At 37.6% G+C, this 20,394-nt stretch overlaps 4 protein-coding genes and 1 long non-coding RNA gene across 5 annotated transcripts; 3 read left to right on the top strand and 2 right to left on the bottom strand.

Annotated features, from left to right (window-relative positions):
• Positions 1-1,657: 1,657 nt before the first annotated feature.
• Positions 1,658-3,029, bottom strand: LOC119192393 (serine/threonine-protein kinase TBK1-like). The gene is given in 5 exon segments (XM_037446206.1): positions 1,658-1,866; positions 1,868-1,887; positions 1,889-1,969; positions 2,249-2,628; positions 2,631-3,029. Coding segments are annotated over 5 exon segments (1,029 nt in total). The 5' UTR covers positions 2,992-3,029; the 3' UTR covers positions 1,658-1,679.
• A 1,812-nt stretch (positions 3,030-4,841) lies between these two features.
• On the top strand, positions 4,842-14,690 carry LOC119192394 (cactin-like). The gene is given in 12 exon segments (XM_037446207.1): positions 4,842-5,041; positions 5,689-5,857; positions 5,980-6,113; positions 6,221-6,373; positions 11,466-11,589; positions 12,431-12,569; positions 12,853-13,162; positions 13,508-13,668; positions 13,767-13,911; positions 14,251-14,280; positions 14,283-14,441; positions 14,679-14,690. Coding segments are annotated over 12 exon segments (1,722 nt in total). The 5' UTR covers positions 4,842-4,855.
• A 400-nt stretch (positions 14,691-15,090) lies between these two features.
• On the bottom strand, positions 15,091-16,529 carry LOC115452794 (NADH dehydrogenase [ubiquinone] iron-sulfur protein 3, mitochondrial). Its single transcript, XM_030181396.2, is given in 2 exon segments — positions 15,091-16,128; positions 16,131-16,529. Coding segments are annotated over 2 exon segments (798 nt in total). The 5' UTR covers positions 16,429-16,529; the 3' UTR covers positions 15,091-15,628.
• Positions 16,530-16,890: 361 nt separating this feature from the next.
• On the top strand, positions 16,891-19,159 carry LOC119192397. Its single transcript, XR_005113636.1, has 4 exons — positions 16,891-17,138; positions 18,250-18,445; positions 18,710-18,815; positions 19,082-19,159. It is a non-coding gene; the product is annotated as an uncharacterized LOC119192397 (long non-coding RNA).
• A 135-nt stretch (positions 19,160-19,294) lies between these two features.
• LOC119192395 lies at positions 19,295-20,388 on the top strand (the record flags this gene model as incomplete). The annotated part of the gene is made up of 3 exons (XM_037446208.1): positions 19,295-19,470; positions 19,756-19,870; positions 20,331-20,388. Coding segments are annotated over exons 1-3 (309 nt in total), but the record flags the coding sequence as incomplete, so codon positions are not given.
• Between the last annotated feature and the right edge of the window lie 6 nt (positions 20,389-20,394).

The raw sequence follows: 20,394 nt of genomic DNA, 5'->3' as shown, positions 1-20,394 counted from the left end.
TCATACAGAATGAAAATCGTAACTTCCCGATTTGATGCCAACCGGGAAGGTCTCTGACAACCCATAAAAACAAATAAACCGCCGCAACATGAAGCCGATAACTCGACAGCTACATGCAATCCTCGAGAAAGTGTTGCGTGCGGCGCCCCACAACACGCGGGGCGGCCGGCTAACGAGAAGAAAGGCACCACATTTACCGCTTTACTAATATAAACTGTTCTATGCTTGTCTCCACTGTCCCGTCAGCTATGACGCCTTGTTGCATATAGAGTAAGGTACATAAATGTAGATATGAACAGTGTAATTCAAATACATGAGAATGAGCCACATTCGCTATAGATTCAGTACTGGTGTCGAGTATAAAACCCAATATCACTATAGCCGACCCGACATCAAACCGGAGACCTCAGCAGTGTCGCATACACAATACAACTACGCCAAGGTAGTTACAGAATAATGACACGTCGATGAAACGCAAAGCAATTCCACAAATTCGCTAATAAAGAGTAGTACACGAGCCGGCGCGGCGGCGCTCGGCGGTGTATTGTTTTCCTAAACGAAACTAGGTCGCGACTCAAGCCGTAACAAGGTCTTGTGCAACCACCGTCTATAATTACAACAAGTATTATTGAAATGGCGTGCCTCCGGATTCCAGGCATGACTGCGTTAACTTCATAACAAACTTCGATATCGATACCTTTGTATACTATTTCACCGCATGCCTTATGAAAGATATAATCTCCGCCAACTGTACAGTGGAAAGGCTGTATACTACTGAGTAATGAGACAAGAAAGTCACTCGCCTGATCTTACTCGTGAATAATAAAACACCAACCAGCTCTTTAAACTACAAAGTAGTATGTTATAGCATTGCATTGCGCTTCTAGAGTATTATATGATATGTTGCGTGAAACGCAGTAATTATATATGTATAGTTTCGAGGTCCTTCGAACGGAACATGACAATGCTTACACAATACTGATTAACTGTAAATAATACTTACCTTTTGGCTAAATTCTGCATAAAAGAGAACTAGAGCATAGTTGATTCTCTGTTTATGTCTTAAGAGATATAGGTCTATTGTTATTTGTACTTTTAAAACTAAAAATATCAAACAGAGGCAAAATGTACCTATCACGTTTTCTAATTTTATCATAAAAATAGCATCCAAATGTTATTAAAATTAAATATTGCAACACTAGCCTTTTAATGACTCACTATCTCCCTTGCACACCCAGATGTAACAACAGTGATGTGTTTCATATATCCACTTATTCCAGCAAATTGTACTTTCTACCACCATAAAACATTTATTTCTTTAAGCTTGTATATATTAACAACGAATCAATTATTACCAATCAGGTATTTGACTTATTTTTATCTATAACTTTTATAAAATATGTTATAAATTTTATATAAATTCTAAAATTAAAGAAATCATTGAAATCTGTTGAGAACTCAAAGTTATAAGCCATTGAAATTGTTAGTAGGGGTGAGTGTTAAAAAAAGGGAAAGAGACGAAAAAGTAGTATGTGACGTTAGCGGGCATTAAGATGAGCCTGAAAGAAAGAGATGCAGTGATATCCCCACTTCACGCCCATTCCTACACATAGCAATATTTAAAATTTGAATTATTGCGTCATTTCTTATCGGATTTTAATGCTGTTTTCTTTTTTGTACTAATTGCTGTTACATATAACAAAATCAAACATAGTCAAATACCCTATTACAAAATGACTCACCTTTATACTGGTTGCTTTGTTCACATGGAATATGTGCATTGGTTTAGTGGAAGTCACAACCTGCACCTCAGAGAAGAACCTGTCGAAGCTCCATATCCTGTGTGGGTCCACCTCCAGCAACCCCCAGGAGGGGTGTGACCAACTTTACGGAGCCCCACACTCAGCTGGCAGTGGGAGGGCAGGTCTCTAGCCCAGTCTATAGGACCATTCTCTGTTGTTTGTGTGCCCTGTATAATAAATAATAAATGTCTTCAAATCTATATTGAAGTTATGCTTTAAACTGAACTATCCTTTCTAGGAGAGTATAGCATAATTGAGCAAACATTGAACAACATCCTTGAATCCCATATACCAGCATACCAACCAAAACGCGTAAGGCCTTTTGGTGCATACAGGACCTTATCCTCTGGATAGCTTTAAAGAAGCAGAGGGAAACTCTTCACAATCAACTAGGATTTTGATGATTTCATTTTGTGTTGAGTGAAGTGAGAACAAAAAGCACTTACAGATATGACACCTGAGGCTTTCTTTGTGGTGATGTAGAACATGGTCTCCTTGTTCCTCCTACCTCCATATGGTCTGAAGGGCAACTGTCCAGTTGCAACATGATACAATGTCACTCCAATCGACCAAAGGTCAACAGTGGCCCCAAAACTCTTGCCCACCGGTTTTCTTAACACTGCCCTCTCATACATATCAGGGTGTAGGTACTCCTCAGTGCCATACAGCGATACAAACTGCTCCTCCTCCTGTAATTCCCTCGCAGCGCCAAAGTCTGTCAGCTTGTATGTAGTGGTGCCATCTTCATTTATATATTTCATAATGTTACCAGGCTTTAAATCTCTGTGCACCAAATTATTATCACGCAAGTGCTTCATACCAGCGTGAGGTGTTCCAAAACCAGTAGAAACTCCTCCTGGAGGCCGTACGTGTTCTCCGGATCGTCGAGGATGTTGAAGAGACTGCCGCCGGTGCAAAGCTCCATGACGATGACCTTGCCGCGGCCCTCCTGCTCCTCCTCGATGGCGAGCAGCTTCACGATGTTTTCGTGCTTTACCTTCTTCAGCACCTCGAACTCGCGCATTTGCACGTCGTGCGGCCGCATGTGACTCAGCTGGTTGAAGGTCTTCACCGCCACCGGCTCGCCGTTGTTCTTGTTGACGCCCTGGAACACCGCGCCCGTCGCGCCCTTCCCGAGCACGCTCGTCGTGCACCACACATAGTTCTCCGAGCCGCGCAGGAAGGACATTTTCGAAAGTTAATTTTACAACACTAATTCACTTTAGTCAGATATAATATACAAAATTTAAATATTTTTGCATGAATTATACGTAGCACAATAAACCATTTTACCGTTAGAAGTAAATTATTATATGCTCCAGTTATAATTATATTATAATTATTTTAATATTCACGTTCACTTTAGCAATCATCAACATAAATGTTTTTAGATTTGACAGGAACTACTTTTTGACAGCTCGCCAATGCCCATTGCCCACAGAGATTACCTAGAGAAGCTACACTACATTGCCTATATGTATCAAAAAAATTTATGTCAGATGGCTACGCCATCTATGAATGATAGGTGCTTTGCCTATGTATGTACTAATATAAAGTGGATATTTCGGTGGTTATGCGTAAAAAAATTCGTTATATGTAATTATTTCATTTCTTATACATTGTAGGAGATACATAGTGTAAAAATAATTAATATCTTCTACCTCGTCCTTGAAGTACTTTATCGACGTAGAAATAGTGCTTACATAGTGCATTTCAAAACAATCGTTTACTTGTTCGCCATCACATTCATATATTATTTGAGAAAATGATTGGTGGTCAGAAATGACTGTAGTATATTACTTACTCTATGGTTTCAACTTAGAGACCCAAAAACACAAAATAGCTTTCTATACATACGTAATCTATTTATGTTTATAGTATACAAAAATATGTGTTGTTATTGTAAATTTTGCCCTATTCCAAGTTACCCCTTGGAATAGGACAAAATTTTCAATAAATAGGCATAGGCCTATAGAATTATAATAGGCCCTATACTCATTCTTACGTAGTATATTACTTACTCTATGATTCTCATATAAAAAGTTGTTATCTTTCCACGTCGAATGCTTGTAACCTCTGTTGCAAGATTTTATAATCTGTTTACATTTGACAATTAAGAAATTTGACATTTGGATTTTGATTTGGAAAGCAAGCTGTGTGTGCAGTGTATAATCAATTATATCATTTATTTCGTCTTACGGTTACCTATTAGTTATTTTTAATTTGAATTTATACTTTATTTATACAAATACACAATATTTTACAAGTGATGCGTCATATATTTTAATCTACGCCAGATTCCATTGCAACTGGCGAGTGGTGATGTTTACTAGTATTCGATATTAACCAAGTCTCAACAAATCATGTAAATACTCATCGATATCTAAGTAATTTATAGGACAAAGTATAATACAAAGTAAATACTGTCTCAGAAAACTTGTAGGTCTTCAAGGATGGACGTGAGACGTGAGCAGCGATCCAAAAGCGCCTCTCTGGACCGACATAAGGATCGCCGAGCACGGAGCAGCAATAGAAGTGACAGATCCCCATCTACCAAAACACATTCTTCGAAACCAAGCCATAGATCAAAATCAAGGCACAGGTCGAAAAGTAAGGACCAAAAGAAGAAAAAGAAGAAGACGCGTCACTCTTCCTCGAGCAGTAGCAGCAGCTCCACTGACAGCGACGAGGAAGAGTTGAAGCTATTGCAGCGGCTGGAGGCTGAGAGGCTCCGTCTGAAAGAGGAGAAAAGAAAGCAGAAGGAAGCTCTCAAGGCTAATGAGACTCCAGAGGAGAAGAGGTGAGTTGTAAGGTCCTTGTTGTAGTTTGGTTTAAAACAAAGTACATAGTATTGCATAACAGTATGTAACATACATTTTTTGTGTATAAAATCAAAAACAATTTAGTCAGTCAGCAGGTGTTCTTTGTCACATATAGTGAGACAATAATTTAACTGTCTGTGTGAACCACAATAATAGTTATACAAATATTTTGGTTCCAGAGCTCAGTAGGCTACGTGAGAAACAGGAGAAAAGCGCAAGAGACGAGAGCGCATGGGATGGGACACAGAGTACCAGTGCTACACCAACCAGGACAATCCATTTGGAGACTCTGCACTCACCAACACCTTTGTATGGACTAAGAAACTAGCCAAAGAAGGAGTAAAAAATGTATCCCGGAATGAACTGGAAGCTTTGAACAGGCAAAAACAGTTAGAAAACAAAATTGAACTTGAAAAGGTATTATACATTATTAAGCATGTTATTACTAGTTAATACTTAAATTTGGATGGGGTAATTTGGAGGTATGATAAATTACTATGAATGTTTCAGCTTTTAAAAGTGTACATACAAACATATACACTTACATGTATATGTCATTTTATTCACAAAGACATGTCTCACCACTTTTTTTTGTGCGATAGTGTTGCCGGTGTTATGGGGTAAGGGGACTAATGCAAGCCTCGGTTACAAGCCCTCAGAAGTGCGATTCACACAAGTAGTATTTTCTATATTGTGCAAATCCTTTGATTCATGTTCATCTATGTGTATTTTTTACTAATTTTGAATAGTCTGTTTTAGATTTTGTTTAGTTAATGATTGGAACCATTTAAATATCAATAGTATAATTCTTTAACATCTGAAAGTACTCACGAGAACTCCATAAAACCAAGTTGTATTCTGATGATTCTTTTTGTATTGGTTCTGTTGGGATTCATTTTACTAACAAGAAAGTAAAAATATAAACTTTTTAACATACATAAACTGCCTACAAAATCAAGCAGAACCCAAAAAAATTAAATTTGTATACTATAATATGGCCATAGAGCCTATTGTAAATTAACATCCTTTCTCCTAACACTTCCAAACATATTTTTGTTGTGTAGGTGAAGCAGCGCCGTCTTGAGCGCGAGGCGGAGCGCGGCGGGAGGCGGAGGCGTCGGCGGCGGCGCGTGCGCGAGGCTGCGCAGTTCTCCTCATGGGCGCGACACGAGGACGCCTTCCACTTAAAACAGGCGCGCCTGCGCTCTGCGATACGTATCCGAGATGGAAGAGGTATGGCATCTTCAGCCATTTCCATTTATGTCCCTTTTTGTGGTTGGAACAATAATATCTTAGTAATTATTTCAGGTCTTTGTTTCAAAATATTTATAAATAGTTATACTTTTTGTCCATAGCCAAACCGATTGACTTGCTGGCATGGTATGTAAGTTCCGAAGAATGCGTGGACGCGCTGGAGATGCACGAGCCGTACACATATCTCAATGGATTACAGATGCAGGATCTCGAAGATCTCCTCGAGGATATTAAGGTAGGACCAATTGAAATGTATTGATTTGAATATTCCCAAGAAATGCAACACACTAAATATGTGTATCATGAATGCTATGTTGACAAACTTTGTGTATTTTGGTGCAGGTGTACAAAGAACTAGAGAGCAGCGAGAACCAGTCGTACTGGGAGGACGTCGGCACGATCGTGTCGGACGAGGTGAACAAGCTGCGCCGCGTGGCCGCGCCCGCCGCCCGCCGCGACGGCGTACACCAAGCTGTCGCGGACGACGTCGCCCAGGTACCACACTATCGCACAACGCAAAATATCATTTTGAGGCGTCAGGGTGGAGGATATATTGTAACCAAAAGAATGAGATACACATACAACAGTAAATAAACATGATAGTGGCTCTTTTCGACGTGACGCGTCCGATGTGCACCTGCTTTTGTAACAACTATTAGTGGAGCTATGAACTTTTCTCGTTGGTCTACACTACATAATATTTGGTCAGGTATTGTCAGTTATAAGTCAGTTCAGTTAAAGCACGCAAGAGCGGCGGACGTGTGTCAAGCTGTGTCGCTGCTTAGTTCAATTTTTATTTTTTTATTAATTCTAATTGGCCTACACTCGAATTTGCGATTCTCTTTTCATCGTGCGGTGTCTTTATGGTTGGACTCCACCCACTGGGAGGATCTAGAGCGTGACAGCGGATTTCTGTGAGTCTCATCGTTTCCACAAACATTTTATTTAATTTCGAATCAAGAACTGCAAATTAAATCAAATTGCAGAGATTGAGGACCGATTGGTTGTGTGCGGATTTGAACCATCGACCCGTGTTTTGTGGACCGTGCGCTCTATAGCAGAGCTGTCAAAGGGCGCTCTCCGGGCATCGAAATTATCCATCCATTCACGCAAAGTATTAAGAACATTGTACAATTCGTCTTCGCAGTTGACATCGCAAAATACTTAATACCTTCACTTATACCATTATTATTTATTATTTTAACATCATTTATTAAACAAATATGCAGAATTGCGCGGGATGCAAAAATTCTTTTAAAATTAAAGATGGATTGCAATGCTTAACTTGCCATCTTTGGTACGATACTATCTGTGCCAATATACCGGATAAAAGGTTCAGGACAATGCCTTTTGATAATAAGAGAAGCTGGAGATGCCCTGCGTGCCTAATCAAACAACCAAAAGTCGACAATACGAACACACCAGTGCGGCTGAGTAACTCAAGCAGTCCCCCCCGATTTGGAAAACTTAAATTCAACTGGGAATGCTAATGTTACTTTACGTAATAAACGATACCAACACAATAGGTCACCTGAAGAAAAAGCGACGTAGCACTGACCGATCTAACGATTAATACTCTTAGAGAAATGATTAGAAAGGAGATAGCTCAGGCATTCCAGGAATCAATGAAAAATTCAGTGTCAGAACAGCTTAGTAAAATTAACGATATTGTCACTAGTTTTCAGCAATCCCTCTCTTTCTTTAACGATATGTACGAAGAAATGAAAACCGATATAAAGGAGAAGACTACTAAAATTCTTGAAATAGAGAAAGAAAACAATATGTTAAAAACGTCTATCTCAGATATTTCAAGGCGCATGAACCTAATGGAGCAACACGCTCGCTCCAATAATATTGAATTGCAGTGTGTACCGGAACATAGATCCGAGAACTTAGTAAACACAGTACTGCAACTCAGCAGAGTCATACACTGCGATGTTAAAGACTCAGAAATACTACACTGCACTAGAGTAGCAAAAAGAGACACAAAGAGTAATAGACCGAGGTCTATACTTATAAAGTTCAATAGCCCACGAACTCGTGATTCCTTCCTTGCTGCTTCAATAAAGTTTAATAAAACAAACCCCAAGGACAAATTGAGTTCGAGCCATCTAGGTATAGGAGCCGATAATCCAGTACCTATTTATGTCGTCGAACACCTCTCCATGGAGAACAAAGCCATACATGCTGCAGCTCGCATCCGATCAAAAGAGTTGGGGTATAAATTTACATGGGTTCGCACCGGCAGAATATTTATGAAAAAGATGAACTATCTGAGGCTATACTTATTAATAATATTGATAAGCTAAAACCTTAACCTAATCTTGTCTTCTGTATTAGTTTTGTTTTCTTTTTTTCTTTTCTTTTTATATAATTTATTGTATGTCATATTGCATTATTATTATAAAATTCAACAGTCTAAAATGTTATTATCAAAATACTAGAGGTCTTCGTAGTAATCTAGCAGACTTGCGTCAACAATTACACAACAGAGAGTATGATATTTATGTCTTAACCGAAACTTGGCTGTGTGGCGATATATATGACTCTGAAATTTTCGATGGTACCAGTTATACTGTATACAGGAGGGACCGCGAAACTTCCTCATTAAATAATCACAAAAAGATAGGCGGTGGGGTCTTGGTGGCAGTAACTAATAAACTAAAATCACGCTGTATGTTCGATTGGAAAAGTGATTGCGAAGATTTATGGGTTATTATTGAAACTTCTTCAAACAGTAAGTGCAAGACACTTAAACTAGGTGCCGTCTATTTACCTCCACCAGTACGAAAAGAAACTCTTGAACATTACCTAGAAAACTGTAATAAAGTTGGTCACAACGATAGCAATTATACATTTATAGTTGGGGACTTTAACTTGAGTGGTATCACGTGGGCACCAAGTGGTACACATGGTTTTACAATAACATCAAGCAGTGGCAATAGCCACGTTATCGATCTTTTAGCCGACTTCATGGCATTTAACAACTTACATCAATTTAACCACATAAAAAATAATAACGATAAAATTTTGGACTTAGTCTTGTCCAATCTCGACCAAATAAGGGTTAACAGAAGCTTACATCCTATAAGAGAAGTTGATAACTATCACCCACCAATTGAAATTACACTTAAGCTAGAAATTACGAGTAAACTTAAAGCTAAAGCAACAAAAAAATATAATTACTATAAGGCTGACTACAATGTTATTTCGGAGTCTCTGGATCATATTAACTGGACTAATGAGTTCAATGGGTGTATCGACGTCAATGCAATGGTTGATAAATTTTACACAATAGTTAGAAACATTATTATGAAGCACGTCCCCCAAACTATTCACTATCGGAACAAATACCCCCCTTGGTACTCATTTAAATTGATCAAATTATTAAGACATAAACATAAGCTACATACCAAGATAAAGAAATACAAAATCCGTTAGATATTATTGATTTTAACTATGCAAGAAAAGACTGTGACAAGCTTATACGGTCATGCTATAAAGATTATATAGACAGAATTGAGCAAGCAATAAAAGACACCCGAAGTACTTCTGGACGCATATAAAGAACCTCAGGAAAAATGACACTACCTATCCATCTATGATGACCCTTGATGATGAGGAAGCTTTTAATAGTAAGGAAATCTCCGATCTATTTGCTAAACAGTTTTCTTCAGTATATGAATCTTCTGATAGCGATAACTACCTCCGTAAGGCTACTGATTTTACTGTTGGTACTTTGGACGGTAATAACTTATTAATATCTCGGGAGTCTGTGCACAAGAGACTTTCACAGCTAGACATCACGAAAGGTACTGGCCCTGACGACATACCACCTCACTTTCTTAAACGCTGCGCCGATTCCATATCTCTACCCCTAACTTTAATCTACAATACATCACTCAGTTCGGGAGTATTTCCGGACATCTGGAAAAAAGCTAGAATTGTGCCAATTTTTAAAAGTGGTAAACGGGAAATAGTTTCTAACTATCGTCCAATATCGATTCTTTCAACTATGTCAAAGGCCTTTGAATCACTGGTGTACGCGATACTATACCATGATTTCATAAATATTTTTTCTAAGAACCAACACGGGTTTGTCACAAAAAAATCAACAACCACTAATCTAGTAACTTACATCTCTGATCTAACAACTGCGGTTGATGAGGGATTGCAAGTAGACGCAATATATACCGACTTCTCAAAGGCCTTTGACAAGGTCAATCACCGATTATTATTGTACAAATTACAGTTGTTGGGTTTACCTGACGCTACATTAAACTGGTGTCATTCATATTTGGACAATAGATCAGCTGCAGTTGTAGTAAATGGAGATGAATCCGAACCCTTTCTAGCTACATCTGGTGTACCACAAGGCTCAATACTGGGACCCCTATTGTTTAACGTATTTATAAATGATATATCTAGTATATTTAAATATTCCAAGCCTTATTTGTTTGCTGATGACTTAAAGTTCATACGCACGATACGTACTGAATCAGATACTCAACTTTTACAAAAAGATATAGATAACCTGAGCCAATGGTGTACAGAAAACCAAATGGTTTTAAATTGTGATAAATGCCACCATATTAAATTTACCCGAAAGCGGAAAATAATTCAAAGCACCTACAACATTCAGGGAAATTGCCTCACTGAAATAACCACCATTCGAGACTTGGGTATTCAACTAGACAGTGAATTACGTTTCACAGACCATTATAATGCGATAGTGGCGGCTGCATATCATTCGCTAGGTTTTATACTGCGATGTTCAAAGGAATTTAAATACCCAAATACCATCATGATATTGTTTAACAGTTTTGTACGGAGCAGGCTTGAATATTGCAGCGCCGTTTGGAACCCGACTTACCAAATCTATACTACCAGAATAGAGAGAGTACAAAAAAGACTCGTTCAACGCCTATCTTTTCAATTAAACATCGCAAGGTCAGTCAGATCATACACAAAATGTCTTGAACACTTCGGGTTAGTCACTTTAGAAACTCGTCGTACTATCGCAGACCTAAAATTCCTTTATAAGCTCCTCAATAGCCACATCAACTGCCCCGACCTGCTTAATAAGATAAATATTAACGTCCCCGCAGAATTCCCCGTTACCCTTGCCCAATACTCAAACCTCCTCGCTATCGAACCAACTTAGGAAAACATTCGCCACTAGTCAGACTCATCACTAAATATAATGACATAGCAACTGTTTCGGAAGACATAGATATCTTTAGCAATACCATGCCTACATTCAACAGTCTATTGCTGGATCACTTCAAAAATAACGATGCAAATTAATATTAATTTAAGAAATAATATTAATTTGAAAAAAAAAAACAATAATAATAATAATCTTTTAAATTCAAAATTAATAATACCATGTAAGTTATGATGCATGCTGTAGTTTACTGTAAGTAGAGAAACACAGTTATCTTCTACCGTTATACTGCTATATGTGAAATAATGTAATGTGTGTTCTCTCTGTTGTAAACTCTCAAAATAAATAAATAAATAAATATACCAAGTACAATAAAACAAAATATGTGATTATATATTGATAATTTTTTTGTTTGCACAGATTTTCAAAGGAAAAACAGGCAGTCAACTGGAAGCTTTACAAACTCAGATTGAACAAAAGATTAGCGGGAAGAGAGACGGCGTCGACATCGGCTACTGGGAGAGTTTGCTCAGTCAGCTAAAAGGTTAGTGTATGTTTTACTGCTAGTTTTTGTATACTAATATTAACAGTGTTACTATATAACTAAATACACACATACTCAAGCCTTTTATCTCCAAAGGGGGAGGGTAGGTAAAGGTGACATTAGTGAACCCACACTCCGTCGTGAGTATTTCGTCCCATGATGTGATAGGGAGCAAGCCTATCGCCATATCGGACTCTTATTCCAGACTCTGGACTGATACTGAGTTGAAAAACTCAATATCACTTGCCCGACCCAGGGATCAAACCCGACCTCAGCACTGTACCACTGCAGTTGTACCGTAATGCAACAAAGTCACCGAGGCAGCCAACTAACTAACCGGGCAAATAAGTCTTTTGCATAATGATACACCACAACTGGTGATATTTACACTAAGGATTGACTACAATGTTAAAAGAATGTATAATAATATCAGCCCTGTATTATATACTTGCCCACTGCTGAATACTGGCCTCCTCTACTACTGAGAGGGATTAGGCCTTAGTCCACCATGCTGTCCTAGTGCGCATTGGTAGACTTCACACACCTTCGAAATTCCTATAGAGAACTTCTCAGATGTGCAGGTTTCCTCACGATGTTTTCCTTCACCGTTGAAGCGAACGATAAATTCACAAAGAATACACACATGATTTTAGAAAAGTCAGAGGTGTGTGCCCTTGGGATTTGAACCTGCGGACATTCGTCTTGGCAGTCCGTTCCACACCCAGCTAGGCTATCGCCGCTTGAAACAGAATGTATAACACATATTATTTAGTATGTGTGTTGGAGTCGCAACACAAGTGTCCTCCGTGTGAGCAGTATACACAGTAGATGTTTGTTACAGCGCACATGGCCCGCGCGCGCCTGCGCGACCGCCACCAGCGCAACCTGCGCCGCAAGCTGCACATGCTCAAGCAGGAGCAGGGCGTGCACCCCGCGCAGCCCGCGCACCCCCTGTCCGACGACCAGCGCCCCGACACCAGGTCATTACTATTTCGTATTATCATTACTTGCGCTCTTGCATGGATTGTTTAAGATTTATGAAAGTAATGGGTTTCAAAATCTTTATAAGTGAGTACACAATTAAGGATTTCACGACAATATTTCATCAGTATTTAGAATATATTAACTAAATATAAATATTGCATCCATATGTATTGAATGTTGGTTTTTCGTATTGCGTAATGCAATGTGTGAGCCATTTACTAGTTACTAGAAAAAAGTGATGAGATGTGACTATTATAATATTTTTTTTGTGACTTCCAGTGGTCAGTCAGTGGATACTGCCCAGCAAAGCGAGCCGCCCGAACCTCTTTCGGAATCGTCGAGCTCTCGCCACGCAGAGCAGTCGGCAGAGACGGCGGCGGAGGCGGAGGAGGCGGCAGGCGCGGAGGCGGCGGAGGAGGCGTGCGTGGCGCTGTACCGCTCGGGGCGCTACTCGCCGGCGCTGCTGGGCGCGGGCGCGCTGGAGCCCGGCACGCTGCTGCTGGAGCCGCGCGAGGACGCGCAGCGCGTGCACTTCCTGCGCGCCGCGCTGCACGCCGCGCAACACAAGGCCGCGCACACGCCCGACAACGTAACTGCCCCACACTGCTGTCTACTACCATACATAAGTCTTTGTCACTACAATGATCATTACACACAAAACCAACATGCATTCCCATCTTGCAGATACACTTTCCTATTTCTTTTGCCGTTTTTCTTAAAACTTGGTAACTCACAATTCCTTTGATTGTCATTTAGCATCAAATATCCCATCTATTCATTCACCTCATTTCTGATTTAAAAACATAAACCAATAAACTTGCGACCAATATCTGAAGTTTAATTAACATGAGTTTATACTTCAAACATCCATCAGTTTGACATGAAATGACGACATGAGCAATTTGATAAATTGAGAGTGTATGTGTGTGTGCAGGCGGGCGCTGCGCGGTCGGGCGACGCGTTGGAGCGCGAGGCGCGTCGTGCGATGGGCTCGTCGGCCGAGGAGGCGCAGTTCAGCGTCGAGCACGTGCTGCCCGACCAGCCCTGTCTGTGGGCCGACAAGTACCGACCAAGGAAACCCAGATACTTCAACAGGTAAACCACTCTCACATTTAAATAGGGTATACCAAGTGTTAAACCCAACATGTGTGTATGTCGCGCTTATACTACAATTCAGTATAAAACTTTTACAGAGTACATACTGGATTCGAGTGGAACAAGTACAACCAGACCCACTACGACATGGACAACCCGCCGCCGAAGATCGTGCAGGGCTACAAGTTCAACATATTCTACCCGGACCTTATAGACAAGAATGCTACTCCAGAGTTTTCACTAGTAAGGGATCTATTTGACCTTCTTTAATATAGAATTTGATGTCTCATGTAATCAATTAAGCATAATAATATTTTGGAATGACCTGCATGTGTGCTTGCTAGGATCATTCTGGATATTTTTTACAGAAGAATTGATGAAAGGCACAAATTATTAACTTTTTTTATTAAAGAATATAGTTTTTAAATAATGAATAATTAGACGAATGAAATTTGCGATAGCTACTTGTATACTACTAAAGAATAGTTCAAAGTATATTAATGCTCAACATTCACATACTTAGTTTTCTCTAATCAATTGATTTTAATATCAGTAACCTGAACAATTGTAATTTCTTTACAGAAACCATGTCCAGACAACCCAGACTTTGGCGGGTGCTGGCGGGTTCCACCGCAGGCCCTCCATACGAGGACATTGCATTCAAGATCGTGAACCGCGAGTGGGAGTACTCGTACAAGCGGGGCTTCCGCTGCCATTTCCACAACAACATCTTCCAACTGTGGTTCCACTTCGTTTATTACACGCTATCGCCGGTAGTGTGCTGTTTACCCATATTGCATACATTTATTGTATGTAACATGGATTGCAATAAAATGGGTTATTGTAAGTTTATATTATTTTGCTTGTATGATGGTTTTATTGAAAATATGTGTCCCTTTAAGGTATGTATAGTATAGGAAAATAACTAAATTATTGTACTAAGCTGCGACTTTTAATAAACATTACCATTGCATATAAAGCAGTTGATTCCTGCAGTTTAATATTTGTAGGTTTATTCATAGTACTCCATCTATATTTTTAACTATAATTAAGTAACTTTGGTTTCTTTTACAAACCAAGACTTATCTGAAAATATAATCTTTGTTTTCATGACTTGATAGTACAGAGAATGTAGACTGAATACTTAATTATTATTTTAAAGGTATTATTGGAGAGAATTCACAATAATTTTAACAACCATGTTAGTGTTCCCATTTACCATGTTGTACAATATATGTATAACTGGTTTTTTAATGCTCTGTGCTGGTAGTTGTTAAACATAATATATCTTCTGGCTTCTTTAGGTTATCTCAAATGTTATCATTAGGTGTTTTGCTACATAAATCTAAGAGCATTAAATTACATCCTTTAAATCGGAACATAAAATGTCTATAGTGTTTATATTATCAAATAAAATAAAAATATATTTTTGCATTTATTGGATCTACAGTTTTTTTTATATAATCTGTTATTAATTTGCAAACATTGTATGAGATACAGTATTAGAGAATATGTGCTCTTTCAGATAACAATATTTTCAATACATGTAACACAATATTGTTTCTTCAACCTTTCTAACAGACTACAGCATGCTTAATTATATTCACATGACAATGTAGGGCTATGTAGGGATCACACATTGAACCAATAACACTGTCCCAATATTAAATCAGTTATTTTGTAAGTTGAACTTCTAAGGAGACCTTAAAAACTGGCAGATACAATTAGCTCAGCTTCTTAATTCTCTGTACATTTCCTATCTACTGTTTCATACACTTTTTAATGAAATAAGTGCGTTATACAATAATTTTAGATATTTATCAATTAATCAATATCATCTTACAGCAAAGTATGTTATTGAAGTTTGTTTTATAAATGCTTCATTACTTTTTACATAAATAAACCAAGAAATCAGTGATTCACCTATTTATTTAATCATTATACTACACCACAAAAGTATTTACTCTTGCTTAGGTTTGTCCTCGCCAGGGTTTACGACTTCCTCAGCAGCAGGGTTGCTGCGGAAGTTGGGGAACTGTTCCCATGGGGCACTGAGCTCAAACCGTCTGAACTCCTGAGCCAACTCCAGTGGCTCCACCACCACTCGTTTCTGCTCATCGTCATATCTGACCTCTACATAACCACTCAGTGGGAAGTCCTTCCTGAATGGATGGCCTTCAAAACCATAATCAGTTAAGATTCTCCTCAGATCAGGATGGTTTGCAAAGAACACTCCAAACATGTCCCAGATCTCTCGCTCGTACCAGTTAGCGGCCTTGAACACCTCGCACGCGGAGTCCACTGGCGTCAGCTCATCCGTGTACGTCTTTACCCTGATGCGAGCGTTGTATCGCAGCGACAACAAGTTGTAGATGATCTCGAACCTGTTGGGCCGGCTCGGCACGTCCATGCCTGCGATATCTACCAGGTTCGCGAACTGCGCGTTGTGATGGTCTTTAAGAACTGTAACACTGGAATTACTGCTTCAGACGGAATGAGAACCTCCAATTCGTTTCCAGCGGTGATCTGAACTTTCTGAACATATTTGGGCAAACATTCCGCCACATACTTGCCGAAATCTATCAGCTGCGATTTTTGCAAAGGGTCTAATTTAGCAACAGTAGGTCGGGTCTCTACAGCTGGAGTTGCTTGGTCGGTCTTCGTTGCAACGCGTTGAACCAGAGGGGCTTTGGCATTGTTAAATACGATGCGCCCTAGGCTGCGGCCTGAACTCACGGTGCGATTGAATAGAAAAGACATTGCGCACTAAATGAAATTTACAATTAACCTTACGTAATTCGAGTTCGATAGAAAATCGCGCACGCCATAACAAAATCTAGTGTCACATCTGTCAAACGTCAATTTTGTTCAAGAAATGTCATGTTTTGAAACATTCAACAAAGATACAATTAAAATCGGTAGGTATTTACCGTAAAAATGAACAAAATAACAACTTTGTGCATAAATTCACACGATTTATAGTAAACTTTCCACTTTCATCTGGTTACTTAAATTTTTGTTATAATATGTTACAATTTTACTACCCATACATGTATATAATATTTATTTACCAACTGCTATTAGGTATATAATATTATGTATAATAACATTACAATAGTAAGATTATTGGATGAACATTTTATTTGACATAGATATCGAGTTTCCATATTATTATTTTTTCTTATAATTCTCTTTGCACCGACTTTCGAGACTCAATTTGTCTCTGGTTTACAGATGCAAAATTTTAATTTGCTCTAAACCATATATATTATAATTCTCTTTGCTCTAAACTCTAGTTTGCTCTAAACATTATAAAAACAATTCGTTTCGATCCGTTTCGATAGAAAAGTGTTAAATTATGTAAATAAAGGACCCATTTCTTATTATAGTTGTAGCCGTAATAGGCAGTGGGGCTTGATTCGTCAGTTAAATAAAATTAGTGCTGCGGTCGACATAACGATTACCTTTAGGTATTTGTAACATAAAACTTAATTTTGTAAGATTTAGAAATTCTTTTGTTAATCTTTTATTTATGTTGGATTATATAGTGAATCAGTATTAGTTCATAAAACTTGAGAAAAATGTATTGAACAGGTTATGTTTCAAAGTAATAATGTCGGTAGATTTGAATAACTATTCAAAACAAATATATGTAAACTAACTATATGTACTGTCATTGGGTGTAAACAATAATTCTGGTGTGCCTATTATTGCGAATCATCGAAAACCCTTCGGCTTTTGTATTTTCATGATACCTAAACTATACAGACAAATTTATTGATAAAAAAGAAGTGGTAATACATTAACACATGTTAATTTAACAAGTTTAAATAAATTATACTTGCGATTCGGTACGCAGAACGTAATATTAGGTGATGGCGCACCTTTCCGATATTCTACCTCAATAATTAAATATTTTTTTTGGCAGGACAAATACTATGGAATTTATTTCAATAGGTATTATTTACTTATGAAATAATGATAGAACAAAAAATATTTAACTTACAAAAAATAATACAAAATAAAGATATTTATCTTACAAAAAGGACTGTACCAAATGTATGATGTACATAACTGTAGGCTTAAACTATGCTAATCTACTGCAAATGGTCTATGAGGTAGTTATGCATTAGAAATATTTATATTTTAAAGGGGCTGTATCCTTACATATTACAAAATAAATGTTCCCTGTTGTGTTTGGCTGTGTGAACATTATGAACTCAAACTATACCAAATGAATTGTCATACAGTTTTCACCAATAACAGAGTGACTCATGAAGAAAATTTATAATTAACTGATATTTTAATTTGTATGATAGATTTTTTCATTAATTTAGAGAATATTTTTTACTTTAACCATCATATACTCCAATAAAGTCATATATATATCAGAGTATAATAAGCTTATCTATCCTGGAGTTCCAGTCAAACCAAGAATAAGGTTAAATAAACTAAAAGAATTAAATATTTTTAAATATGATAATAAATAAAAAAATATATGTTTAAGTAGCTTATAAAACTGTGTAAAGTTGGTATTAAAGTTGCATGGTATCACAATTATCTTTTAATTTAAATGCACAGATAAAATGGAGGAGGAGATAAGACAGTTGAAGTCATCATTACGATCTCTGGTGGTGTCCAGTCCTTCAGAGGTAAATGTGCGCTCTTTGTTGCCGGCGACTACCGTGAAATGATGGGAGGGCATGTGCCATTGAGGAAGTTTGGTTACAAAGATCCACTCACATTTCTCAAGGAGATGTGCAGTGATTGCTTTCTGGTAAGGCTTTATGATAGAATATATTACTTCATTGTTTTTATAGTCTCTAAGGAGTATTTAAATGAATAGTTATGTTTTTTTTTATTTAGATCTGAGACTAGCTAATAGTGCAGTGTGATTCTTTGAATAGTTGAATTTTACCATGTTTGCAATGTTTGATATCTTATAACATACAAATTATATATGATATCCCCAATCAAGATAATCTCTTAAAATCAGGAGACAGGTTTTAGTATTGGCATAACATTATGGAAAATATTTCAGTTCACTGGAACACCCTCTAATCCAACTCTAACACTAATAGTACGGACACACTCAAACACATTGATAACTTTGTGCAGAAACAGAAGGCGTCTAGCACAACTAAACAGTAAGTAACAATATTAATATTTGATATATATTTTCATTCAATATGTTCTTCCAGAGCACTGTAATGTTAATGTGATTCTCAAATGTTTATAGATTTCTAATGACTGCGATGATGGTCTAATGACTTTTGTAGTTGTGACATATTGCTATATTTAACATGGAGTGCATTATTAACAGAGATTATTTGGCTCGTTGTTTCTATCTTTTAATAATTATTAAACACTTCTGTTGTTTCCGCCAATATAAAAAACCTGATTTATTTTACAGTAAAGCAAAGAGACGCAGTGTACCTCATTCAAAAATACAACCACCAAAGACAAATCTTATATTTGAATCATTTGTAAATAAGAAAAAGTAGAAGAGATGGACAACTTAACAAAGCCTGAGGAGAAGTCTCTAGACATTAACACCCCAGCTGCCACACTCACAAGCGGATTGCACTGCGAACATCATAAAGTTGAGCAAAAGTAGAAGAAAAGAAAGGAAAGTTGAAGACATTATAGAAAACAATACAGTCACAATGGGCTCCAGTACCGCTTTACACAATTTCTTGAAAAAGCGAATACCTTTGTTAGATAGTTTGGACAGTGACAAATTTAATAAAGAAAATGAGTTTTCAAAAGATGACATTGATTCAGGAAGACAAACATTGTCAAGTGAGAATTAGTTATTGTTTATTTATGTATAATAATATCTTGTTTGTGGCACAATATATCATGGATTTAGTAACTAGTCATAATGAAAAGCCTATGCAATAAATGCGTATGCCCATGGTTCACGTCACATTATAAATGGTATATTATATGAGCTAATAATTAGCTAATAGAAATGTTAATAAAAATGTACTTATAGTAAATTAGAGTTGCTTTTGGGCAACCTCATCACTTTTTCTGTAATGTTTTAAGTTGGGGTAATAATTAAGACCTTGGCACCACTTACAGGTAACAACAGCAGCCTGAAGTGTAGTAAGTTTGAGCATCTCAAAACAGAGATTCGGAAAATAATTGCTGAACATCCTGAAGGGGTTTTGTGCACGGACCTCATAAGACTGTATAGGTAACGAGTTCTGCAATTGAGTATTTAAATATTAACATATACACACACACACACCCGCGTTTCTACACACACACACACACACACATATATACATTTTATGTTAGGGCAACCAGGCAACCAACCTTCCATTCCTTGATATGATAGTAGGGGAGCCTAAAGCCATATTGAGCAGAAATTCCAGACTTTCCAGACAGAAATTCCAGTTTACCTAGTTTGCCATTCAATCTCGAGACTAGCTCTGCAGTTATATCGTAATACAATTTCGCCTTCGCGGCAAATAAAAACTGTTGGATTTTTTTTTTTTTTTTTTTTTTTTTTTTTTTTTTTTTTTTTTTTTTTTTTTTTTTTTTCGTACTTTGTCTATCCCTTTTATCAGACAATATCAATTCATGACTGTTTACCATCAATTTCATAAGTGTACTGATGATCATAAGTGTTGAGATGTGTGTGTTTGACGCAGAGAGCGGTATAAGAAGGAGTTGGAGTTCAGCCGGTGGGGCTACACATGCATCGTGAGCGTGGTG

This window comes from Manduca sexta, unplaced genomic scaffold (genome assembly GCF_014839805.1).
Source record: "Manduca sexta isolate Smith_Timp_Sample1 unplaced genomic scaffold, JHU_Msex_v1.0 HiC_scaffold_2731, whole genome shotgun sequence".
Lineage (NCBI taxonomy): Eukaryota > Metazoa > Arthropoda > Insecta > Lepidoptera > Sphingidae > Manduca > Manduca sexta.
This window is presented reverse-complemented; position numbering and strand designations above follow the sequence as displayed.